Source organism: Chionomys nivalis, chromosome 19 (assembly GCF_950005125.1).
Source record: "Chionomys nivalis chromosome 19, mChiNiv1.1, whole genome shotgun sequence".
Taxonomy (NCBI): Eukaryota; Metazoa; Chordata; class Mammalia; order Rodentia; family Cricetidae; genus Chionomys; species Chionomys nivalis.
The window spans coordinates 39,289,718-39,316,423 of NC_080104.1; the positions used below are offsets into that span (position 1 = coordinate 39,289,718).

A 26,706-nucleotide genomic window follows, 5' to 3' on the forward strand; every position below is an offset into this window, starting at 1 on the left:
CTCCCACCTCTGGAAGCTTGCATGCTGCCTTCTGGTACCAAGAAAGCTAATCCACAGGGAACAGGAATTCAGGTCAGTTCTAGCTCAGGGTACTATAGACACTTTTATGTCATGGGTAAAACAGTGCTTTCTACCTTGGGGCTGGTTTGTTTTGTTTGGGTTTTTGTTCGAGACCAGGTTTCTCTGTAGCTTTGGAGCCTGTCCTAGAACTAGCTCTTGTAGGGAAACCAGTATGATGCAAGACAGGGAGTTTGGGAGGGGACTTCGAGACGAAAATGCTTGGGTCTATGGGAATAATCGCACCTCTGGAACCAGCTTCTCGTTGAGTGTAAGTAGCACATGATTGACTAATAAAAGGCATTCATTCTGCTGTAAAGCTGAAGAAAATACCGGCTTCTGAAGGCTCAGAGAAGCGAGACAGAAGAAATCCGGTCGCTTGCTGTGCTGTGTCTTGAGAATGAGGACTGAGGGGAGACAACGGCATTTCCCCAAAGAGTATTATCAGGGAGGAGACTTGATTTGGAAACGGTAAACCTCTGACATCCTTAAATTTTGTAACATCATGCCATATGGCTTCCAGGACCCATGATCAAAGAGGATCAAGCCAAGAAAAATATCTCCCTTCACCCGTGTGTAGGTTGAGACTCTCTGGCTAGACTAGGGATGAGGGCCAGACTGCTTGAGGGCCTGTACTTGTAATTAGTTATGTCTACACCTGCAAGTAGACGTCCTGAAAAACCTGATGTATGAATGCCCTTCTTACCTACAAAAATACAACACCGTGACTGATACTCCCCAGTAGAGACACGTGTCCTGTCCTCTAGTTTATGTTTAGGCCGGGCTTAACTATAGAAAACTATCGGGCACTTTCTCTTTAAGACCTACATCAGCCTAGCGGTGCCTTGTGACCACTCTCTAGTATAACAAAAAAATCTATATTGGAATATCTTCCACCTCTTCTTTGCCTTCCTCTAGAGACCTCTGCGATTCCTCCCGTATCCTGCCTTCATTCCCTTGTGAGCAACCACGAGGAAAGACCTGTGGGTCTCTCTGATCCCTGTACCCTGCCCACTCTCATTAGGAAGGGAGCCTGTCGACACTAGTCACTCTTAACTTCCCACACTATGGCCCTGATAAATTCTTTCAGATGAATACTGTTTCTCCATTTGCTTCCGCCTTTTTATGCAGCCTTGGACTCCAACCCATAGAATGCTGTCACCGACATTTGCTGTGGGTCTCCCTCTCTCAATGAATCTAATTTAAATAAATCACTCAAAAGCACGCCTAGAGGCTGATCTCCTAGATGACTCTAGATCCTTTCAAATTGACAATATTAACAAGCACAAGAATGATCTCAGCCAATAAATTAATTTTTAAAAGAACAGAGTCAGAATAACAGCATTTTGCAATTAATAATCCAATAAATTAATGGATCCAGATATTTATTCCCAATTACTATTCACAGCCCAACAAATTTTGAACCTGACAGAATTACATCCCTATAAACTATTTGTTCCACATATGCCTGTTAATTGGGATACTTAAACTTATAAACCACATCTTAAAAATTTAGGAAACACCCCGCGGGTTAATCCTAGCATTCGGGAAGCAGAAGCAGGCAGATCTCTGTGAGTTCGAGTCTAGCCTGTTCTACAGAGCGAGTTCCAGGACAGGCTCCAAAGCTACAGAGAGAAACCCTGTCTCAAAAAGCAACAACAACAAAAAAAAAAAATAGGAAACTGATAAATGAACATGTGTACTCAAACCCATCACTCTGCCCAGAGCGGTTCTCTGAGGCTCTTCGCGCTACGCTCCGTCCAGTGTACCTGCGCACAGAGAACTTCCTCTCGGATGCCAAGGAGGAAACGGAAGTGCCGCTCCACGTAGCCTTGGAGACGCGAGGGAGGCGTAGCCCGAAGCACGACCTTTGACCCCTCACTCGGCGGCGTCGGAGACCGCAGCAGCCCGGATTCCTGTGGAGGCAGCGCTGACCGCGGGTCGCTGTGGCTGCGATGGAGGTAATGGTGGGGTCGCGCCGCCCTGCTGGTCTTCTGCGCCACTCGAGTTAGTGGGAGGGCACGGCCAGCATCTGTCCCCGCTCGGCGGCTCGGCCCCCGCCGCTGCGCTCGGCGTAGAGCCCGGTCTGGCGCTTGCCATGGCGATGGCCCCTGGTTCTTGCTCCCGAGGAGGCTCTTCCTCACCCCAAGATCATTTGGCCGCGCGTTGCTCCCGGAATTGGGATGAACTCTTGTGACGATTTTGTTTTGCAGGATCCTGTTCAAGATGGGGTGGCTGCGGCACCCTCCGGGACCGGGAAATCCAAGGTGAGGAGAACCCTGTTACTGCCAGGTTCCCTGGAGCGCGGAAGGGTAATGAATTGGAAAACTTGGGCATGGGAAAAGGATTTCTTCTTTAAAAGAAGTCACCTTTCTTCAGAGATTTCCATTTTAATTTATAATCACCCATTGATTTCCTGTTTCTTTTTTTAATTTCCTGATGGGCAAGCAGTTTGTTTACTTCCTGCCCTTTGTTAGCGCTGTGCTGAGAGATCCTGCTATATTTCAGACATTTCAGTAGTTATTGACTGTTTTATGAAAGTTTACACAGTGACGCAGTGAAGAGGGGATTAGATAAGGGGAAGAATCAAGAAGCTATATCCTCTTGGCTCCAACTCCATAGTCAAACGATGATTGAATAAGGTCCTTCTTACAGCCCTGTGCAATGTTTAATGTTCAATGATTCTGAAAGACAGTAGTTTTCTTGGCCAAAATGTATCGTTTACATAGTGAGTTCCAGGCATTTGCTTAAGCTTTCAATTCTTCCATTTAAGCTTCCTGAAACAGTTATGTCGTTATTCTCATTCTGCAGATGAGGAAACTAAGTGCACAAGGATTAAGTAATTTTCAGAATTAGTAAAGTCTGATATTTTGATATTTTAGTTAAACCCTAAGTGTTACCCGATCCACGTGTAAGTATAGTTAGGTTTGTTTTCATGTGCACATGGATGGCTTTTCAGCTTGCAACAGAATGAATTTCATAGCTCTAAAACCTTTTAGGTTCAACCCTCCCACTTGGACACTTGGAGAACTTAATGGTATCTTTAAGAGTTTTATGCTGCGCCAGGCGGCGGTGGTGCACACTTTTAATCCCAGCTGGGATTTTGTTTGCCTTTACATTCATCTGATCACTTAAAGTTGTTGAAGTTATTTGTTAATTTTAAAATTATGATTGGTTTGAATGTTGAAAGTGGCAGACATTGGGTTTCTTTTGGGGGACATACTGGGAGCATGGGTTATAAAAGTCGGTAATGTAATGATATCTTTCAGCTGGAAACATTGGCTAGAGAAGATCTCATCAAGTTTGCCAAGAAGCAAATGATGCTACTACAGAAAGCTAAAGCAAGGTGTACAGGTAATGAGTTTGAAATTACAGGGTTTTTTCATTACACCAATATGCCCTGCCTTACAGTTACCTTTGAATAAGTAAGGGGAGAGAGGGTTATAATTTTTTTAATTTGTTTATTTTATGTATGAGTGCTCCATCTGCATTTATGTCTGCACGCCAGAAGAGGGCATTAGCTCTCGCTATAGATGATTGGGAGCCACCGTGTGGCTGCCAGGAATTGAACTCAGGACCTCTGGAAGGGGAGCCGGTGCTCTTAACCACTGAGCCATCTCTCCAGCCTGAGAGGATTGTTTTTAATTGTAAAATGAAACCCTTTTCACTTCATATTAATTGTAAATTCTTCGAAACTATGTTTTTCAGTTGAAATGTTGAAGTGTAGCCCCCAAGACTTTTGCGGGAATCTGAAGTGTGTGCATATGCTGAACTTGCTTGACTTGCTATTTCATGCCCTTTATTTTTTTTAATTCCGAAAGGAAAATGACATTAGTGTCCCTTTTTAGTATGACTGATTAATTTGTTAGTATGAATTCAAGTTAGTGACTTGAATTCCCATTAACTTAAAATTGTTAACTGCCAAGGTTTATTTTCTAACCAGAACAGACCAAATTTATGTTTAGAAATTGAAACAGTTTGTAATCAAGAAAGTAAGCTATTTGAGAAGATGACCTAAGCTCCAGAACTAGAGGTGTATTAATGAAATATTCAGATCAATATATGTGTTTGATAGATTTAATTCTTGCTTTAAGATTATACAAAAAATATGAATAGCAAAAATAATAGAATGTCTAGACATGCTGGAAAATTATCAAGGTAGTTAATCAAAGTGGTATACATACCTGGTCCCCTGCCTCCAGAGGCTAAGGCAGAAGTATCAGTTGAGCCCAGGATTTCAAGGCCTGCCTGGACAACATAGCAAGACCCCCTATACATGTGGATGATTAAGAAAAGACAGGAAAGGAAGAAGTGAATGCAGTTTCAGATAAAACAAATTCGTTCATGTGCACGAAAGCGTGGTGGATACTTAGACCATACTCTTCCAAATGAATATTTTCATATTAAGAGAGAAAAAGAAGAAAGCAATACTGTTATTTGGATAGAGTTAATAATCCTCCAAGTATTGACTTCCTTTTTTTTTTTTTTTTTTTTTTTTTTGCTTTTTCGAGACAGGGTTTCTCTGTGGTTTTGGAGCCTGTCCTGGAACTAGCTCTTGTAGACCAGGCTGGTCTCCAACTCACAGAGATCCTCCTGCCTCTGCCTCCCGAGTGCTGGGATTAGAGGCGTGTGCCCGGCTGACTTCTTAAATATATTCTAATTATAGGCTTGGGATTCTTCTTAGAATATCATTATCAGTTTAGTAGTAACTGTTTTGTTAATTTTTTAAATCTTTTTTTTATTTAGAATTAGACAAAGAAATTGAAGAACTCAAGTCAAAACCTGTTGATGGAGGAACTGATGATATTATTAAGGTAATAAAACAGTTTTTGATTGCTTATAGAAAATGTCTAGTAATAGATAAAAAGTTCCTTGAGGACACCTTTAATCCCAGCACTCAGGAGGCAGAGGCAGGAAGATCTCTGTGAGTTCAAAGCCAGCCTGGTCTACAGAGGGAGTTCCAGGATGGGCCCCAAAGCTATAGAGAAACCCTGTAACGAAAAACAAAACAAAAACAACAGCAACAAACAAAAAACCACAAGAGGGGTAGGGAGGTGAAGGCTCCTAAGGATTGTCTGCCTGCCAGAAACAGCTTCCTTTTTGTTCATTCACTTCTTTGTTGACCTTGGTTTAGCTTTTTAGTTCTTTAACTCATGATGAAGGGGAGAGGGGTAGAGAGGGCTGTTGACTCATTTCAGTCAAAAAGTCAATAGCCCTCCTTCACTACGTGTATTACTTCCTGCTCTGACCTCCTCAGGAAATTTGGCCAGGTGTAGCACTTCAAGGATGTGCAAATAGATCCATTCCACTGAGTAATAACTACTGACCCAGATTTAATAGCTGCCCTTCCAGATGCCTGCAGTGTGTGTGTGTGTGTGTGTCGGGTGGAGGGAAATCTTGAAACATTTCACTTGTAATCTCAGCTTGCCAGATCCCCATGTCTTGGTGGGTCGGTGTCATCACCAGATTTGGCACCATTTAACTCTTAGAGTTGTTTCCTGTTTCCTTTCTCCTGTCGCTGCTCCAGGATGTAGCTTCAGTGTGTCCCTTTACATTCACATGGCACACCTGCGTCCTGAAGCCTTCTGTCTCCTGCAAGGAATCGCTCTGGCTGTCTTCTTGGTCTGTTGCAGTTCTGAAACCGGACTTTGACAGTGATCCTGTAAATGCCGGCACTGCTTCCTTATGCTACACACCTGTTTGCTAGGTTGCTTAGTCAAACTTCCTTACTGGATTAACAGCTCCTTTTGTACGCCAGTAAGGCTTAATTCTGAGGGTTTTGCTTGACATCTTAAAATTTTTATTTCCAGTTTTATTTCAGTTTGGGTTTTCTTCTAGTGATTCTATTTCTACTTTCATGTCTTGAACTGTTTTTATTATTTCATTCAAGTGATGTTTGAGGTATTTCTTGGTGTTGATATCTAGTCTTGTCTTTGTTGGGTGGGTGTTCCATTCTTTGGTTGCTGTTGCTGTCTCTGGATCCTAGGCAAGTGTGGTAGCTCTGGTGTCTGGTAGAGAGTACGAAGGTGTCTGGAGAGACGGAGATAAAAGGGTTAGTGGGACCCTGGGTCCCCACCAAGAGGTACAGTCCCCAGTTCATGGAGTTGGGGTCGTAGGCAGGGCTTCTACAAGCAGACTGCTACAGTACTCAGAATTAAGTAAGTCTTGACAGAGGGTAATGGAAGACCGGAAGAATAATGAGAAACAACTCCCTGATTCACAGCCTAGTGTGGCCACTGGGTCCCTGATACAAAGTTTTTCTGGGGATTGGCAGCTGACACAAAGGAATGGAGATGGGTTAGAAGGAAAGGCTGAGGAATCAGTGCAAAGAGAGAGCTGGGTCTCTTGATTTATGTTTTTTAAATGCTTGCTGCAACTATCTAAAATAGAACTGCTTTACATATGTAAATCTTTATCTTTAATCTTATATGTAGCTACTTCTATGACATTCTTAGTAGGTCCTAATTACCTATAGGTCCTGTTTGTTTGTTCTGTAAATGCTCATAAAATCTGTAAAAGATTTTCCTTTTTTAAATATTTATTTCTTAGGTCTTTCATAAGCTATGATTCAATTTATCTAGAAATAACTTTGCTTTTATTTTTTCATTACAATATTAAAATTTGTTTGGCAATTACAGTCCTTTTCTTATATGTATTGGAGGGGATATGTGCTGAATGGGAGCTCACCTTTTGCCTAGGCCAGCCTTGAGCTCCTGCCTCAAGAGATATTCCTGTCAGTTTCCAAAGTAGATGTAATCCTGATAAGAAGCATAAGGATTTGTAGTAAAATGGAACTTTAATTTGCTCTTTCCGTAAATTACTTCAGTTGGTTTTGCATTATGCTGATTTTGTAGTCTATCTTTTTTTTTTTTAATGCTTCACGAATTTGTGTGTCATCCTTGCGCAGTGGCGGTGCCAACCTTCCCTGTATCGCTCCAGTTTTAGTATACGTGCTGCCAAAGCGAGCACGATTTTGTAGACTATCTTAGAAGTTATTTTTTGCTTTTTGTCTGGACAAGTTCACGTGAAACTGAGATAATTCTCTGTTCCTTGAAAACTTACCTTATGTTCATGCCTTCTATTTTCATTAGTCTACAGTTTTCATTAATAAGCAGTATTCTGTTTCATAACGTTTCTTGAGTAAGTAAAGCTGTGTTTTTCTAGGAATTTTTATCCATTCCAGCACTCGGGAGGCAGAGGCAGGCGGATCTCTGTGAGTTCGAGGCTAGCCTGGTCTACAGAGCTAGTTCCAGGACAGGCTCCAAAGCTACAGAGAAACCCTGTCTTGAAGAACTGACTTGACTTGTTGATCTGGTTTCCATTTCATTGATTTGCCATCCCAGAGATTTTCTAAAGAAAATAAATCTGGCTGACCTGGCACTCACTCTGTACATCAGGCTGGTCTCAAACTCAGAAATCTACCTGCCTATGCATAGCAAGGGCTGGGATTAGGGACCTCTGCCATCATACCTGTGTGTCAGTCTGTCTTTTTTTTTGGTTTTTCGAGACAGGGTTTCTCTGTAGCTTTGGAGCCTGTCCTGGAACTCCCTTTGTAGACCAGGCTGGCCTCGAACTCACAGAGATCCGCCTGCCTCTGCCTCCTGAGTGCTGGAATTAAAGGCGTGTGCCACCACCGCCCGGCCAGTCTGTCTTTTAAGAGGAAAAACAAGATTATTTCCTGCCTGTTCTTTCACCTATGCACTCTGCAGACTGTTGGCCAGTCTCCTATTTGTTTGAGACAGGGTGTGTCGCTATAGCAGTAGTTTTCAACCTGTGGGTGGGTCTCAGCCCCTTTGGAAGTTGAAGGACCCTTTCAGAAGGTTTGAATATCAGATATCTTGCATATCAGATATTTACATTAAGATTCATAACAGCAAAATTACAGTTGTGAAATAGCAACAGAAACAGTTTTATGGTTGTGGGTCACTACAACATGAGGAACTGTTTTAAAGGGTCACGGCATTAGGAACGTTGAGAATCACTGGTCTATAGTAGGAACCACAATGTGCTGTCTAATCCTCAATGTTTTTAAAGATTTTTTAAAATTATGTGTAGCATGTATGTGTGTGTGTGTGTGTGTGTGTGTGTGTGTGTGTGTGTGTGTGTGTGTGAATGCAAGTGCCCAGACAGGCCAAATGAGTGTGTTAGGTCCTCTAGAGCTGGAGTTTTGGGTGGTTGTGAACGTCTCCACAGGAGAGCTAGGGTGCCTAACTCAGGTCCTGTGCAAGAACATTGTGTCCTCTTAATCCCTGAGCCTGCATAGCCTCCAATTCTCAATCATTAAGACCCACACATTACACTTCCCTTGATACTACCTGTTACTCCTAATTTGTTAGATGTTTTGCTTGTTTGTTTGTCTCCACAATGCTGGAAATGAAACCCAGGCCCCACTCACGGTAGGCAACAGAGCTCAGCTACTGAGCTGCGCCGTTAGCCCCTAGTGTGGCAGTTTCTGCGATCTCCTGTCTCAAGACTGCAGGTTTCTAATATACGCCTCCCTACATAAGCCCTGTTAGAGTGTTGTCGCTCTTAGTTTATCTTCCATCACTTTGTTTTCCAAAAGTCTGTTGAAAAGTCTTAGGTCCCTGGCATCTTTTTTCCTTTGTTTTAATGTTTCTACCTTTTTGAATCTTACGTTTCCATTTAACATAGCTTGGAAAGGGTAGGGAGATAATTATACATGTGATCCAGACATTATTCTGTTGTTGCTGCTGTTGTTTATAAACCATAGATTGATTTGTCACAGTTGTAGAGGATCAAGGCTTGTTTCCATTTTTGTTGTTTTTCTTTTATTGAAAATAGATCCTTTTCTCATACAATAATTTCCTCTCCCTCTAATCCTCCCAGTTCCCACTCACACCCTCCCTCCCCTCTAGATCCACTCCCTTTCTGTCTTTCATAGGAAAGAATAGGCTTCAAGAAGTAACAACCAAATGCGACAAAATAAAAATATAGTAAGAGGGGACTGGAGAGATGGCTCAGTGGTTAAGAGCATTGCCTGCTCTTCCAAAGGTTCTAAGTTCAATTCCCAGCAACCACATGGTGGCTCACAACCATCTGTAAAGAGGTCTGGCACCCTCTTCTGGCCTTCAGGCATACACACAGACAGAATATTGTATACTAAATAAATAAATATTAAAAAAAATATATAGTAAGAGAAAGCAAAAGCAATCTTCTCATAGTTGGAAACAGCAACCCAGCAGGAGGGAAGGAATCCCGAGTCAGAGACCCACCTGTAGTCAGAGTCAGGAGTCCCATAGCAGTACTAAGTCAGTAGCTATAGCATATCCTCAAAGGACTGGTGCGGACCCGTTCAGTCTCCATGTGCTCATGCACCTTGCCTACTTGATTCAGAGGACTGTGTTCTCCTGGTGTCCTCCATCCCCTCCGGCTCTTCCAGTCTTTCTGCCTCCTCCACAGGACTCCCTGAGCTCTGAGGGGAGGGACTTAAAGGAAACCTACCAGTTAGACTCTTTCTCTGCATAATGACTGACTCTGGGTCTCTGTATCTGTTCCCATCTGCTGCTGCTGGAAGCCTCTTTGATGATGACTGGTTAAGGCAGTGATCTATGAAGTATAGCAGAATATCATTAGGAACCATTTTATTGTTTTTTTTTTTTTAAACCAGTAGTGTTTGGTTTTATCCTAGGTATCTAGTCTCTGGTTTTTGCTTACCCAAGAAGTGTTGAATGTGGTTTCCTGCCTGCAGAGTGGGCCTTAAGTCAAATCAGACATCAGTTGGTTACTACCACAAGTTCTGTCCACCATCAATCACCCTAGCATACTTTGTAGGGATCACAGATTGTAGGTCAAAGGTTTTGTGACTGAGTTGGTGTCCAGGCTTCTCTTTCCCTAGCTTGCAGAGTACCTTCCTGATGTAGGGGAGACATTATGTAGATACCAGCTTGACTTCTCCATGTTCAGTGAGTTGTATGGGTTTTGTTAGCGGCAGTGGGGCCCACTGTCAGTTTGTGGAGAACAACTCTTTGTCTTAGCAATAGCTGGTTGTTTGGGGATTTCCGTGGGACCCCTTGGCTAACAATTCATTTGAACAAATCCAGCCCCACCCTGGCTTCAAGAGATGTCCACTTGAGCTTTCATATCCCCATTACTAGGAGTCCTCATGGGATCACCTTCATAAATTACAAGAAGTTTCTTCTGTACTACGATTCCACACCATCCCCCATATACCCTGGAATTGCAGCTGTCTCCCTACACTCACCCCACCCCAACTCCCCCTCCTAACCTAGCCCCCCAGCCCCCATGGGGCTCCTGTCTGCTCCTGTCCCCACCTGCACCTAGTCTGCCTGTAAAATCTATTCTATCCCCCCACCTGGGAGATCCATGTGTTTCCTTTAGAGCCTTCTCTTTACCTAACCTATCTGTGTCTACAGATTTTAGCTTGGTTCTTACTTACTTTCATGGCTAATATACACTTAGAAGCGAATACTTACCATATTTTTCTTTCTGAATGGGTTATCTCAGGATGATTTTTTTTCTAGTTCCATCTATTGGCCTGCAAATTTCATGATGTCATTTGTTTTAACTGCTGAGTAATACTCCATTGTATAAATGTACCACGCTTTCTTTATCCATTCTTTGGTTGAGGGACATCTTGGTTGTTTCCAATTTCTGGGTATTATGAATAAAGCCATAATGAACATAGTTTAATAAGTATCCTTGTGGTATGATTGATCATTCTTTGGGTATATGCCCAAGATGGGTATAGCTGGGTCTTGAGGTAGCTCAGTTCCCACTTTTCTAAGGAACTGCCATGTTGATTTCCATGGCGGCTGTACAAGTTTGTGCTCCCACCAGCAATGGAGCGTTCCCCTTGGTGCACATCCTCGCCAGCGTGAGCTGTCACTTGTGTTATTGATCTTAGCCATTCTGACAGGTGTAACATGGACTCTCAGAGTCCTTTTGATTTGTATTTCCCTGATGGCTAAGGATGTTGGATATTTCTTTAAGTGTTTCACAGCCATTTAGCTTCCTCTGTTTAGATCTTCACCGCATTTTAAATCGGATTATTTGTCTTCTTGATATCTAGGTTCTTGAGCTCTTTATATATTTTGGATATTAGTCCTCAATTGGATGTGGAGTTGGTGAAGATCTTTTCCCATTCTGTAGGCTGCTGTTTTGTCCTGTTGATGTGTCCTTTGCCCTACAGGTGCTTTTCAGTTTCACAAGGTTCCATTTATTGTTGGCTTAGTGCCTGAGCTGTCCGTGTTCCGCTCAGGAAGTTGTCCCCTGTGTCGATGGGTTCAAGACTATTTCCCACTTTCTTTTCTATCAGGTTCAGTGTATCTGGTTTTATGTTGAGGTCTTTGATCCACTTGAACTTGAGTTTTGTGCCGGGTGATGGATGTGGATCTATTTGTATTCTTCTACATGCAGACATCTAGTTTGACCAGCACCACTTGTTGGAAATGCTTTCTTTTTTTCCAGTGTGTATTTCTGGCTTCTTTATCAAAAACCAGGTGTCCAGAGGCATGTGACTTTATGTCTGGATCTTCGATTCTATTCCATTGATCAGTGTGTCTGTTTTTATGCCAGTACAATGCTGCTTTCATGACTGTAGCTTTGTAGTACAATGTGAAATCAGGAATAGTGAGACCTCCAGCAGTTCCTTTATTGTTCAGTATTAGCTATCCTGTTTTTATTATTTTTCCATATGAAGTTGAGTGTTGTTCTTTTGAGGTCTGTAAAAAATTGTTTTGGAATTTTGATGGGGATTTTATTGAGTCTATAGAGTGTTTTTGGGTAGGATGGCCATTTTTACTGTTAATGCTACCAACCTGCTAGCAGGTGTGTTCACAGGGAGTGCCTGCTGGTATTGGAGGCTAGGGTACTGGTATGAGTTGGGGAAAGAAGGTTGGAGGAGGTCTTTGTAATCCTTTGGGCTTGGGTCAGAGAGGAAAGGGAGACCTCAGCAGGTTTCCTGCTACAGAGCTGGGAAGGGGAGGGGGAGTCTCAGGAGAAGCAGGATAGGTGTAGCTCAGTCCTCAGCCTACTTGCTGCCCTGAGAAGAGCTTCCCCTGGTAGGGGATGCCTGCTGGGGTTGGGGTCTGGGACAGAGCAGCAGGTGGGGGGAAGAAGGTTAGAAGGGGAAGATCTGAGGGATGCACAGGAGGAGTGGGCAGGGAAAGCCGCCACAGGTGTTCTGCTGCACAGCTGGGGTTAAGACTAGATTGGGTCTGGGGGAACAGAGAGCAAAACACTATATTTTTTAGCCTCAGGCAAACAAATCATGTCATTCCAAAAACAGGTACTCACTGAGCGCCTGGATGCTCTTCTTCTGGAAAAAGCAGAGACAGAACAACAGTGTCTGTGTCTGAAAAAGGAAAACATGAGAATGAAGCAAGAGCTTGAGGTAAGATATTTAATGTGGGTTTTTTCTGTTTGTTTGTCTTTATTTTTGTTTTTTGTTAACTTAAACTAAATGTTCATGAATTTTACAGCTGAATGGTATCTTAAGCATGTAATCCAGTCTAGCGTGGGGACACATCAGCACTTGACTTAGGCACAACATCAGTCAAGGTCAAGTGCAGCATGAGATACTTAGCAAGGCATTGTCTCTAATAAAATGAGCCAGCAAGATGGCTCAGCAGATAGAGGTGCTTGCCTCCAAGCTTGGTGACCTGCCCTCAGTCTACATGATGGAAAGAGAAAATTGACTCCTACAAGTTATCTATAACCTCCACACACGTGTATAACCTCCACACACGTGTATAACCTCCACACACGTGTATAACCTCCACACACGTGTATAACCTCCACACACGTGTATAACCTCCACACACGTGTATAACCTCCACACACGTGTATAACCTCCACACACGTGTCATGGCACGTGGACACCCACATCATTGACACATAATAAGTTAGTGTTTTTAAAGTGTACCTAATCCAATCTTACCCTTTATCACAAATGAAAGAATTAGCTCTGAAAGCACAGGCCAATAATGCGAGCTACTCAGGAGGCTAAAGGTATGAGGTTCACAAGTACAGGGCCAATCTGGGCTACAGTACGAGTTCAAGGCTTGAACAGCTTTGTAAGATTCTGTGCGGCCAGGCGGTGGTGGTGCACACCTTTAATCCCAGCACTCGGGAGGCAGAGAAAAGCAGATCTCTGTGAGTTAGAGGCCAGCCTGGTCTACAGAGGGAATTCAAGGACAGGCTCCAAAGCTACAGAGAAACCCTGTCTTGAAAAACAAGCAAACGAAAATAAAGACCCTGTGTCAAAAAATGAAATGAGGTGTAGGGATATAGCCTAGTAGTAGAGGTTTTGCCTGTATGTTGAGGCCCTGAATTCAAGTCCCAGTCCAACTAACAACATTAAAAGCATGCAGTTATACAGAGATAGATTAACATTTTACTTTTTCCACCATTTAATATTTCTTATAGCCATGCCATGCTTTAATAAAAGTCTTAATTAAGATTTTGAGTTTTTCACAACTCTAAATACTATTATCTGTTTAGTTTTAGAATATTTAATAGCACATTTTTACTTTCTTGTTTGTAAAGTTTAAACTTATTTTCTCTAAAATGTCTCTTATTAATCTGGTCAGAAGTTTTAAATTGAAGTCTTTTAACTTACATAATGTATTACCTTTAAAAAGATAGTCAAGTACAGAGGTTTCCTAGTTGTTAGTTATTACTTTAAGTAATAGATTTTATGTTGATGATAGTAGTTCTACTTAAGCAAGGCAAACCCTAAACAAAATTCTTGAAATCTCAGTATCATATTTCTCTAGGTATATTCTGTTCATCTCTTTTCCCATCTAGTTAACTCTTTTATGAAGACAGATATTTCTTTCATCTTTGATGACTTATTTGTGCTTATTTTTTGTAATAGGATTCGATAACTAAGCTGGAAGATACACACAAAGAGTTTGAGCAGTCACATAGAAACAATGTAAATGAAATAGAAAGTCTAAAGAATGAATTGACAGTAGTGCACTCAGAGCACAGCAAAGACAAAGCCAGCTTACAAAAAGAACTGGAGGAAGCAGTAAATAAACAGTTAGAGCTTTTAGAGCAGCTCAAATCTCAGAGTGACTCTGAAGATAATGTTAAACAACTGCAGGAAGAGATTCAGAACCTTACAGCAGGATTTGAGGAGCAGATTTTCTGTCTACAAAAGCAGTTAGGAGCTACCATTGATGAAAAGAAGCAAGAGATTATTCATCTCCAAAAAGTCATTGAGGAGAACACTCAGCACTACCAAAAAGATATTAATACTTTTCGAGAAGAGATTGTGCAGCTGAGAGCTGCACACAAAGAGGAAGTTAATGAGCTGATGTCTCAAATGGAAGCATCAACCAAAGAACATGAAGCGGAAATAAACAGGCTAAAAGATAGCAGAGAGCAGCAGTGTGAGGGAACTGAGAGCAATCAGGAGAAATACCAACGAGAATTGGAGAGCGTAAATGATGGCACCTCAGATGCAAGCCAGGAGAACCAAAATTGCTCTGTGCCCTTACAAGAAGATCCTTTTGCAGAACAGACAGTATATGATAAAGTCAGACAGTTGGAAGAGTCTTTAAGAGAACTGGAATCTCAACATAGTATCTTAAAAGATGAGGTGACTTATATGAATAATCTCAAGTTAAAACTTGAAATGGAGGCCCAACATACAAAAGATGAGTTTTTCCATGAACGAGAAGACTTGGAGTTTAAAATTAATGAACTGTTGCTGGCTAAAGAAGAACAGGGCTATGTAGTAGAAAAATTAAAGTGTGAGCAAGAAGATTTAAACAGACAGCTTTGCTGTGCTGTGGAACATCATAATAAAGAAGTACAGCGTCTTCAGGAACTCCATCAGAAGGAAGTCTCTGAACTCAGTGAGACATTTATGTCAGGTTCAGAAAAAGAAAAATTAGCATTAATGTTTGAAATACAGGGTCTTAAGGAACAGTGTGAAAATCTACAACATGAAAAGCAAGAAGCAATCCTAAATTATGAGAGTTTGCGAGAGATGATGGAAATTTTACAAACAGAGCTTGGAGAATCTGCTGGAAAAATAAGTCAAGAGTTTGAAACAATGAAGCAACAACAGGCATCTGATGTTCATGAGCTTCAGCAGAAGCTGAGAACGGCTTTTAATGAAAAAGATGCTCTTCTTGAAACTGTAAATCGCCTCCAACGAGAAAATGAAAAGTTATTATCTCAACAAGAATTAGTACCTGAACTTGAAAGTACCGTAAACAGCCTTAAGGCAGACAATAGCCTGTACTTAGCCAGTCTTGGTCAAAAAGATACCATGTTACAAGAATTAGAAGCAAAACTAAATTCTCTTGCTGAAGAAAAAGATGATTTTGTAAGTAAAATGAAGACCTGCCATGAAGAGATAGATAATCTCCATCAGAAATGGGAAAGGGAACAGAGATTGACCGTAGAACTCAAGGAAGAAGCAGAGCAAACCAGCCAGCACAACAGTGAACTGAGACAGAGAGTAGATGAGCTAACGGGGAAACTCGATGCAGTATTAAGAGAAAAGAGTCAAAATGACCAAAGCGTTATGGCTCAAATAAAAACTATGACTGAAGACCAAGAAGCATTGTCATCTAAAATCAAGTCTCTTTATGAGGAAAATAATAGACTACATTCTGAAAAGGTCCAGTTGAGTAAAGATTTGGAAACTCTTCAGTCTCAAAAAGATTTTGCCATTAAAGAGCATGTTGCTGAATTAGAAGAGAAACTCCAGTTAATGGTTGAAGAACGAGATAACTTAAATAAAGTATTTGAAAATGAACAAGTTCAGAAGTCATTTGTCAAAACTCAGTTATCTGACTACCTTAAACAAATGGGGCCAAACATTTTAGAAGAGAACGAAGAGGAAGATGTTGTAAAAGTTCTACAAGCTCTGGGTGAATCCTTAGCAAAAATAAAGGAAGAAAGACATGACTTGGTCTCTGGGTACGATGAGCGAGTGTTAGAATTAGAAGGAAAGATTAAGTGCCTTCAAGAAGAGAGTGCAGCTCAGTGCGAAGAACTTAGGGCTTTGCTTAGAGACTCTGAGCAGGAGAAAATTCTCTTAAGGAAAGAATTAGAAGAAGTCACATCAACAAAAGAGGCCCTGCAACTTGATCTTTTAGAAATGAAGAATGCTAATGAAAAAACGAGCCTTGAAAATCAGAGTCTTATAGCTCAAGTTGAAGAATTATCTCAGACATTACACAGCAAAAATGAAGTCCATAATGAAAAGCCTCCTGTAATAGAACAGGAAAACCTGAAGCTATTGCTTGAGCAAAGAGAATCTCAACTGCAAGACGTGAGAGCAGAGTTGATACTGCTGAAGGTACCACTATTTTGAGTTTTATTGATTTGAATAAATTCTTAGCTCTGGTCACAGGTTGTAGAAAATATATGCATTAACATTCTTACAGTCTGAAATCAGAAAGTTTTAGCATTTAATCTCAGGTGACAGTTCTGGCAAGTGAATTAAGCCCTCTGGTGTGGTATATCTCAGTCACATGTGACTAGTGATCAAAAGACTGATCTACAAAATGTCAGAATTGCCCTTAGGACACAGACAGTGTTTTTCTTTTTTTTTTTTTTGGTTTTTCGAGACAGGGTTTCTCTGTGGCTTTGGAGCCTATCCTGGAACTAGCTCTGTAGACCAGGCTGGTCTCGAACTCACAGAGATCCGCCTGCCTCTGCCTCCCGAGTGCTGGGATTAAAGGCGTGCGCCACCACCGCCCGGCTCTTTTTAAAGAATTTTTGATCAAGAAAATGAGCTATAGGGGTATTGATTTCAGCTAAACATTTCAAGTTCTCTTAGAAATTGTGAGTTTATGATAAGCGATGACTTTGTAGTCATTTCTTTATTACATATGTATTTGGCATGTGTCAGATTATACATCTTGACTTTGGTATTATTTTAGCAAAGGCCATATACACAATAAAGTTAGTATTACCTTCCCTATCAATAGAAAACAAAAATAGCCAAATCGGTATTTATATGGTTTCTTTTAGTACAGATTTTCTTGTGATTAAAATGATGACAATTTTATTGTGGGGAATTAAATGAATTCTGGTTTAGGGGTTTTTTGTTTTTTGTTTTTTCCCTATAAAATCCAGGATTCCTTAGAGAAATCGCCTTCTGTAAAAAATGATCAACTCTCATTGGTAAAAGAGCTGGAAGAAAAAATAGGTAACTATGGTTTTATATATGTTGTCGCCATTAATTAAACAAATATCTTACTAGTGGCAAGATAGATTGAGAAATATAGTTTCAGTTAATGTGTTATTAAATATACAGTAATAAGCTACCTTTTTTTCATTCACCACTTGTCCTCTACCATCTGTTTGCCTTTTCTTTCAAATGTCACTTTCTGTCATTTAATAAAAGAAAAAAAAAATGCTGTTTTAACTCTGTTCATAATCAATTCTGTGAATTATTTTTGGGTTTTCTTTTACCCGCTTAGACATTTTGAATTCCCAGCTGTTCTGTATAATGGCAATAGCAAGGCAAGCGAGGTCCAGACAGTACCAAAGAACTCATTAACAAGAAGTTAACTTTGCTGTTAGGTATGAACAGGAGGCAATGCTGATATCGTAGGAAGCTGCCTGTTTTAAGAAAAATCACTTCCATTGGGTCTTGAGGAATGAGGGGTATGATGCAAGAAGAAAAAGTATTGTAGCAAAAGGAAGACAAGTGCTTACCTGTTGATATTTTATGACATCAGGGAGCACCAGAAAGTTCCCAAGGAGATGGTTAATCTTTTGTAAACTCACTAGTGCAGTGTACAGACGAGTTGAGCCTTCCTGTGTATCCATTTGTCCCTATTAGTAACTTCGTGGACTAGCTCTGTTCCTGTTAAAAGCTGAAGAAATAGACTTAACAAGTGTTGTATGATGTATCCATGAAGTTTCAGTGCCCAATTAGGTTGGAGAAAGGAGAATGGAAAAGAGTTCAGAATGATTCCTTGTTTTCTGTCAAAGATGGTTAAAGTGAAGTAGGATGCTCAATTTTAGACTAAATTTAAATACCATTTCAAGTGAGTTATCACATAGAATGCTACATAAATCTGGACTTGGGATAATTACTAAAGGTAGAAAATGCATAGTCAAATTACGGGCATAAAAGGGCAAAGGTTGAGCTCCCCAAGGCAATATAGAAAAAAGACAAGGAGCAGGGTGGTATCTGCGTACACCTTTAATCCATCACTCAGGAGACAGAGGCAGGCGGATCTCTATGAGTTCGAGGCCAGCCTGGTCTACAGAGTGAGTTCCAAGACAACCAGAGCTGTTACACACAGAAACCCTGTCTCGAAAAACCAAAAAAGAAAACAAGATAAACAACCAAGGAGATTGAGAAGGAGCAGCTAGTAGGTAGGGAATCATTGAACAAAAATGCAAATTAAGTTATGTGCAAGTGACACATATGGCAAAACCTTCAGCCAGGCAGATGCTGGTGATGTCATGAGTCCTGACAGGTATCCATTGAGTTAGCGCACAATGTGCCAGTCCAAGACTTGCTTGTAATGGGCTTCTAGAAAAAAATAGGGACGAGAAACTTGAGATTATATACAGGCAACTCTTTGAAGGGTTTTGCTTTGTAAGAAGAGCAAATTGAAGATATATTCTTGTTACAATTATAAACTGTTGGGAAAAATAAATCCACTAGAAAGAAGGAATTGCTCTTCTGATGCTTGAACAGGAGCAGAAACGTGTGACAGTATATGAAACATGAAAGTGTAACAGCGGGGCTGGAGAGATGGCTCAGTGGTTAAGAGCATTGCCTGCTCTTCCAGAGGTCCTGAGTTCAATTCCCAGCAACCACATGGCAGCTCACAGCCATCTGCAATGAGATCTGATGCCCTCTTGAGAAAGTGTGACAGTGACCTTTACTATATAGCTCACTGTACAAGGGTGCACCCAGACTAATGGGTGTGAGCAGAACTCTTCAGTTAAGAAAAGATAACAAAAGTAATGTCCTACACTCGAGTTTACCTGGAAGAGGTAGTCAAATAGGGTGAAGGGGGAGAGGTTTACAGACTTGGCCTAGAGGAGGGCTGTGCATGGTTACTTCTCTGTGCCTTATATCTTTCCTACTTGTCCTGATTTACAAACCATCTACAATCTTCTCGTACTCAGCGTTAAGAGTAGTAAGAACTCCAATTCCTAGGTACTTAAAAAAATGACTTTTTAAAAATGAACCATTAACAGATATTTAAAGTTTGACATAATTTACCTCACATGGCTAATGAATAATTAAGGTTTCTCTTTACAAAAATAAGAAAAGTTCTAGCTACATGATGTTAAGTTCAAGCTGCAAATTCTGTGTCCAAAAATAAAATCGTTTCTGGAGTTAAAGCTAAATAATTTCACTGGTTTTCATTTTAACTTCATACACAGTTCTTTCGTTTTCTGTTTTAGAAAGTCTGGAAAAAGAATCCAAAGACAAGGATGAGAAAATAAGTAAGATAAAACTAGTTGCTGTGAAAGCAAAGAAAGAACTGGATTCTAACAGGAAAGAGGTAAGCCAGCATACAGGCCCAAGATTTCAGAATCCTGTGTTGTCCTATGCACAAAAAACACTCACTGTGTTCACAACAGGCCCAGACACTAAAGGAAGAACTTGAATCTGTCCGGTCAGAAAAGGACCGCCTGTCTGCTTCTATGAAGGAGTTCATCCAAGGAGCAGAAAACTATAAGGTAAAATTCACTGTAATAACAGGCTTTATTCATAAGTAATAGGCATACTAGAATTGTAAAACTTGTACATAAAATATATTGTTTTTTGTTAGTAAGATAGAAATATCCCTGTATTTGTTTTTGTATATTATACATAAAGGGTTAGTCTTTGATTGTATCTGGTTTTTGTTACTTTTAGATAGGGCTTCACTATGTAGTCCCTGGGCTCGAGAGCAGGCTCGCTACCTGCTCTTCCAAAGGTCCTGAGTTCAATTCCCAGCAACCACATGGTGGCTCACAAGCATCTGTAATGAGATCTGGTGCCCTCTTGAGGAAGAGACCTCGTCAGTCATCCTCATCAACTTAGACCATGAAACCCAATATGGACGAGTTCAACAGAACCAGCATATACAGTTTGCCCATGCATGTTTCCACATTGCCGGCACATAAGTTTCATTTCCATGTAGCCCTGGCTGGCCTAAAACTCACAGAAATCCACCTGCCTCCCAAGGGCTGGAACGAAAAGCATGTGCCACCACACCTGGCAAAGTTAGCCTTTAAATTATTGCTTTTTAAAAGTAAAGTCTAGGGGCTGGAGAGATAGCTCAGTGGTTAAGAGCATTGCCTGCTCTTCCAAAGGTCCTGAGTTCAATTCCCAGCAACCACATGGTGGCTCACAACCATCTGTAATGAGGTCTGGTGCCCTCTTCTGGCCTGCAGACGTACACACAGACAGAATATTGTATACATAATAAATAAATAAATATTTTTTTTTTAAAAAAAAAGTAAAGTCTATTTGGGGATTTCCTTGAATTAAATGTAAGAAAAAGATGGCTATCGTGATTTAATATTTTCATGGCTAAGTGAATATATCTAAAACTCTAGATAGATCTATCAGAAAAGTAAGTAGGCACATAATTACTTGGAGGTAATATACTTGTTTAAAAACATGAGACTCTTTTAAATTAGATGTTTCAAATCTAATAAAATCACTAAATGCAAAGTAAATATTGCATTTCTTCATATACTTATTTAACAAAATTTTGTAGAAGGGCTAAATTCCCAATTCTGGACAGTTGATGTCAACCAGGTAGACCAACAGAGTTTCCTAAATTCTTGTCCTCTTAGTCTTAAATTCTGGTAGCAGTAACAGGTAGACTAAGGACAGGATATAGTTGCTGTATAGAACAGTGACTAGGGAAAAGATAAACAGTAGAATTCTAATGTCAGACTCGGACGGATTAACCAAAGGTGTAGAGATTCCAACACATGTTACAGACTGTCTTCCACACACTTGCCTGTCTCACACGTGTATTTCTCAGAAGAACCAGTAGAAGTATCTTGTCATCACCAGCTTCTGGGTAAGCAGGCTGAAGCACAGAGACTCAAAGCCACAGCCTCACAGTGCTAGGAGACCAGTAATGTAACAGAATGGGAATTTTGCCAATTGTTCCCATTCTATTCATTTGCCAACTGAGTAATAATATATCACACAGAGTTGCAAACAGAAATAAATGAAGAAAGAATTAGATATTTGATAAAAATATAATCCATCCAGTCTTTATTACATTCTCACACCAAAATAAAATCTGTATGTATGAAACATTTTCTAATATCTAAAATAAAATCCTCAACCCTTTAGTGACTTCTGGTACCAAGTACTTTTTCTGAACTTAAGAGCAATTTTTGAATTTGCAAGTTAAAAAAATTGAAAGATTAAACTTAGACCTAGTTTAGTTCTGGAAAAAAATAGTAGATTTTGGAACTGTAAAGTATAAAAAAGCAAAATCCTGGCTATGCTGAGAAACCCTTTCTCGGGGGGGAAAAAGCAAAATCCTGATGTAACTGACCCATGATAGATGAATAAGCTCATATTTAAATTTTAAACGTGTTTTTAATGAAGTTATAAGACTGTATATTAAGGGTGCTAATCTTTTATCATATTGCCAAGTGCTAGTTTTACTTTCATATTTTATAGTCAATATTTTAAGAATCTCAAATGTGCCCTAAAGGCATCAAGATGTCTAGATTTGTGTTCTCACCTAGTGAATGCTTCGTAACTTAAAGCTAAACCTTGTCTTTATTGAAGAATCTTTTGATAGAGTATGATAAGCAGTCAGAACAGCTGGATGTGGAAAAAGAACGCGCTAATAATTTTGAACATCACATAGAAGACCTTACCAAACAATTAAGAAATTCAACTTGTCAGGTAATTTCGACAAGCAAATTATAGCAAATGCATTTTAATTTCATTTTTCTCTTGCGTAGAAAGTTAAACTATAGTCAGAAGAAAAATTCTTTCTCCTGCATTTTTCTGTGTTTGGAGAAGAATTTGAAATTTAAACAGCTAGCACGCCCTGTCTGGCTCGGCCTTTCTCACTATCGACTGGTGGGCTCTTGTCTGTGTTGATCTTAGGAGCACGGCACTGTGTGCATGAGCGGCCTTTCTTCACTATTGACTGGGGGGCTCTTGTCGGTGTTGATCTTAGGAGCGCGGCACTGTGTGCATGAGCGGGAAGACTCCAGCTGGCCTCAGCCCACCAGGATCTGGGTTTGGGTTTTTCATTGTTGTTTGTTTTGTTTTTAGCTTTTCACTCTGTTCACACTATGGAAGGCTTAGAAGCTTTCTGGCTTGCAAGGTTTGCCAGGTCAATATCAACAGTATTGTTTTTTAATCTTAATTCTTTTTTTTCTTTTTTTTTTTTGGTTTTTCGAGACAGGGTTTCTCTGTGGTTTTGGAGCCTGTTCTGGAACTAGCTCTTGTAGACCAGGCTGGTCTCGAACTCACAGAGATCCACCTGCCTCTGCCTCCCGAGTGCTGGGATTAAAGGCGTGCGCCACCACCGCCCGGCTAATCTTAATTCTTGATTTAAGAATAATTCTGTGGGGTCGATTGTGAAATCACTTTTCATACCGTGCTAATGTTCTCATTAAGCATTTCATCTATGTAAGTTGTGTGCTCACAGTAATGAATCATTGGTATTCTAGTGTGAAAAGCTAAATTCAGACAACGAGGATCTCCTGGCTCGTATTGAGACTCTGCAGTCTAATGCTAAGTTATTAGAAGTACAGATTTTGGAAGTCCAGAAAGCCAAAGGAATAGTAGATAAAGAACTGGAAGCTGAAAAACTTCAGAAAGAACAGAAAATAAAGGTAAGAATAGCCCTGAGATTTGTTCCTATGTATACAGTGGCATTTTAATCACATATTGCTTGAATGAAGAGTCTTGCTGAGTACATTTATGCATATACCCTAGTTAATTCCTTAATGTACGCCAACTCTATGTTATAGAATCTGTCCTAAGCTATGTTTTTTCTGGGCATACAGGTTTTAAAGTTTTGAGACATTACAAAACATCTTGTGTGTTTGTGTATGGTGTGTACTTTATACCTCCTAACAAATGTTGGTTCTTTTGTGGATTATTTAATTTTAGGAACATGCCAGTGCTGTAAAGGAGCTTGAAGAACTCCAGCTCCAAATTGAAAAAGAAAAGAAGCAGCTTCAGAAAACCATGCAAGAACTGGAGCTGGTTAAAAAGGTACAAAAATAGTATCCAGAGAGAGAACTCAGTGGCAGAGTGCCTGCCTAGCATGCCTGAAGCCCTGGGTTTGACTCCCAGCACCTCAGAAACAGAGAGATGCTTATAGAACTACATGGCTCATACTGTTGCAGTTCCATACATGGGGAAAATATTTTAAGTATTGGTTATAATACTAAAATAATCCTTTATAAACTCTTAGCCTCAGTAAATTGAAACAGTTGCCTGTTCGGAAGAATCTAGGCTCATGAGTGATTGCAGTGTAAAACATGAAGATTTAATTAATTTCAAAGCTTAAAATTTACTTTGGATTAATTTCTCACTACTTTTTCAAAGAGTATTCTGTAAAAGGTATTATGTTACCTAAAATATTAATATCATAAATGAGAACCCCATAAGACTAGAATTACTACTAATTATGGTTAATTAAAGTTAATCCAAAAAAAAAAAAAATAGAGTTCCAAAAGTTGACTTTTGAACTTCTAGACAATACTTGATAAAATTAGAGCTACAAACTGTGGAGCTTCTTATTTCCTTATTTCTTACCTTGTGTCTGTACTACAGAAATAAAACCTACTTATTCTTATGTTATGATTTTAGCAGTTCCACAGGTTAACTGTCGTACTAATATATAAGTCTTTTATAATGTGCAGGATGCCCAACAAACCACATTGATGAACATGGAAATAGCAGATTATGAACGTTTGACGAAAGAATTAAATCAGAAGTTAACAAATAAAGACAGTAAGATAGAAGATTTGGAGCAAGAAATAAAAATTCAAAAACAGAAACAAGAAACCCTACAAGAAGAAATGAGTGAGTAAAACAATTTTTTTTTTATAGAGTCTCTGTGTAGTCCTGGCTGTCCTAGAACTAAGTCACAAAAATCTGCCTGCCTCCTGAGTATTGGGATCAAAGGTTTGCACTACCAGACCCAGCCATTCATACAAACCCAGCAAATGTGACTAACAGTGTTCAAATTATTAAAGACCATAGGCAGGTCAAGCCATTTACCATTAAGAGGTTAACAGTCATCTGGGCAGCGGTGGCGCACGCCTTTAATCCCAGCACTCTGGAGGCAGAGGCAGGCGGATCTCTGTGAGTTCGAGACCAGCCTAGTCTACAAGAGCTAGTTCCAGGACAGGCTCCAAAGCCACAGAAAAACCCTGTCGCGAAAAAAAAAGAAAAGAGATTAATAGTTAGCATAGTGACTGCTCCTTTGGCCCCTCAGTCACGTAGAAATGTGTTGTTTACTTTCAACTATGAGGGCTTCTTCTCAAATATTATCGTGTTCCAATTTAAGTCCCTTGCAGTTACAGTACTTTGTGGTTTTTAATCCCTTTCCAGTGTTGGGTTTTGGGTTTGGCCTGCTGTGTGATGTCTCTCAGTGACTTTCCTTTGTGTGCTTGACAAAAGTGTTACTGTGTACTAGTTGTTGGACATCAATTAGGTCTTGTCAGTTGGTGGAGAGATTCAGGTCATTTTCAAGTCATAATGATTTTTCTCTCTTCTACTACGTAGTGAGAGAGCTATGTTTAAATCAAACCATAATTGTGACCTCTTTTTCTCTTCTCAGTTCTGTCACTTTTTTGTTTCATTTAATTAGAAACTCCAGTGTTGGCTGCATTCACACTTAGAATTGTTACATGTTTCTAATGATTTGATCACTCTTGCTGTGACCGTCCTTCTCTAACCCCCGTATTTCCTAATACTTACACTATTCTAGCCTTCTTTTGGTTGTAATTTACATTTGACTTTTAACCAAAATGACTTTACATTTAGCTCTTGTGGTATGCTCTCTATCATAATCCCTGGTGGTGATTGAACCCAGAGACTAACCCAAATCCCTTATGTGTTCTTCTGTATTTTACATAGATGATTGATTTTTAATTGTGTGTGTGTGTGCGTGTGTGTGTGTATCTGTCTGTCTGTCTGCCTGCTCTGTATGGATGTAAGCCTGAGAGTGTCGGTGCCCACAGTGGCCAGAGGAGTCAGATCCCCTGGAGACTGGAGTTACAGGCAGCTGTGAAACCAACTCCAGCCCTCTGAAAGGACAGTAGTGTAACCCTGAGCATCGCTCCAACTCCCATGACCTTTTAAATAGCATTATAATTGGGCCTTACTTTTTCCTCCAAACTAAGTCTCTGCTGTTGAAATGTTTGAGCCATTTTTAGAATGATTGCCTACGAAGTCTGGACTTTGTAGTGGTTCTTGTCTTGTTCTCTTCTTTTTCTTCTTTTTTAAAAATTATTTTTTTGATCACTGTATCCCTTTTACTAATTTGCTGTACTTTGATTTTGGTAATTTAGATTTTTAGTTTACATTTTGAGTTTCTGGAATGGAATTTCTGTAAGTTTCTATCACTGTGTCTTCATAGTCACTGATCCATATGATTAGATACTATGTATCTAATCCCATTTCACATTACATATCCAATGCCATCTTTATCTCTAGAAGTTCTGTTTGGTTCATTTGTTTAAATTTTCTGTTATGGCCGGGCGGTGGTGGCTCACGCCTTTAATCCCAGCACTTGGGAGGCAGAGGCAGGCAGATCTCTGGGAGTTCGAGGCCAGCCTGGTCTACAAGAGCTAGTTCCGGGTTGGGCACCAAAGCTACAGAGAAACCCTGTCTCGAAAAACCAAAAAAAAAAAAAAAAAATTCTGTTATGTTACTATTTCCCTTTAAATTTTAAATATGTTTAATACCCTTTGTCTTTGCCTGCTAATCATTTCTATAAAATATGGGTTTGTTTCTGTGCATTTCTCTTCTCCTAATTGTGTGTCATGTTCTCCTCCCGAATCCCTGTACATTCACAAGGGTTTCTTCACGCTGCCTGGTAGCTAGAGGGTAGTCACAGCCTTGTGTGACATCTGTTCTTTCCCTTGACAAAGATACCGTTTACCAGGGTAGGGCATGGAATTAGAAAATATAATAGTAAAGAGAATGAAGACGCAAGTGAAAATAATAAAACAGAAAGCAAAGGATAGTACCAGGAGGGAATTCCAGTGAATATTGAAACTTGCCTGCATTTAATTTTTCGTACACTTTTATACCCCCAATACAACAGGGGGAAGAAGACAAAAGACTGCTTTAACATGATACAAAGGACAACTAGAACAGTTACTTTGAGACATCAAGTCCTTAGCATTCTGTTCTTTAGGCAGTGAACCCACCCTAGACCAAGTATCCTGAAGGCAGCTACTCCCAAGGTCACACCTTCTATTTCTTTTTTTTTTTTTTTTTTGGTTTTTCGAGACAGAGTTTTGGAGCCTGTCCTGGAACTAGCTCTTGTAGACCAGGCTGGTCACGAACTCACAGAGATCCGCCTGCCTCTGCCTCCCAAGTGCTGGGATTAAAGGCATGCGCCACCACCGCCCAGCTCACACCTTCTATTTCAAAAGAAGGAGCAGAAGTATGCTTGAACATCCTGACTATTGGTCAGGGTGGAGTGGATATACCTATATGGA

At 40.2% G+C, this 26,706-nt stretch overlaps 1 protein-coding gene and 1 non-coding gene across 2 annotated transcripts in view; one reads left to right on the forward strand and one right to left on the reverse strand.

Moving 5' to 3' along the window:
- The first annotated feature begins 1,912 nt into the window (after nt 1-1,912).
- Gcc2 (GRIP and coiled-coil domain containing 2) overlaps nt 1,913-26,706 on the forward strand; it is a 41,532-nt gene continuing 16,738 nt past the window's right edge. The window contains exons 1-13 of the mRNA XM_057751037.1: nt 1,913-2,018; nt 2,271-2,324; nt 3,327-3,411; nt 4,804-4,871; nt 12,326-12,430; nt 13,916-16,360; nt 17,143-17,215; nt 19,444-19,544; nt 19,624-19,722; nt 21,791-21,910; nt 22,690-22,854; nt 23,135-23,239; nt 23,893-24,055. Of these exons, the coding sequence (XP_057607020.1) occupies nt 2,013-2,018; nt 2,271-2,324; nt 3,327-3,411; nt 4,804-4,871; nt 12,326-12,430; nt 13,916-16,360; nt 17,143-17,215; nt 19,444-19,544; nt 19,624-19,722; nt 21,791-21,910; nt 22,690-22,854; nt 23,135-23,239; nt 23,893-24,055 (3,589 nt within the window). The 5' untranslated portion in view covers nt 1,913-2,012. The remainder of the gene's footprint in view (nt 2,019-2,270; nt 2,325-3,326; nt 3,412-4,803; nt 4,872-12,325; nt 12,431-13,915; nt 16,361-17,142; nt 17,216-19,443; nt 19,545-19,623; nt 19,723-21,790; nt 21,911-22,689; nt 22,855-23,134; nt 23,240-23,892; nt 24,056-26,706) is intronic.
- On the reverse strand, nt 6,920-7,026 carry LOC130862470 (U6 spliceosomal RNA). Its single transcript, XR_009055644.1, has one exon. It is a non-coding gene; the product is annotated as a U6 spliceosomal RNA (small nuclear RNA).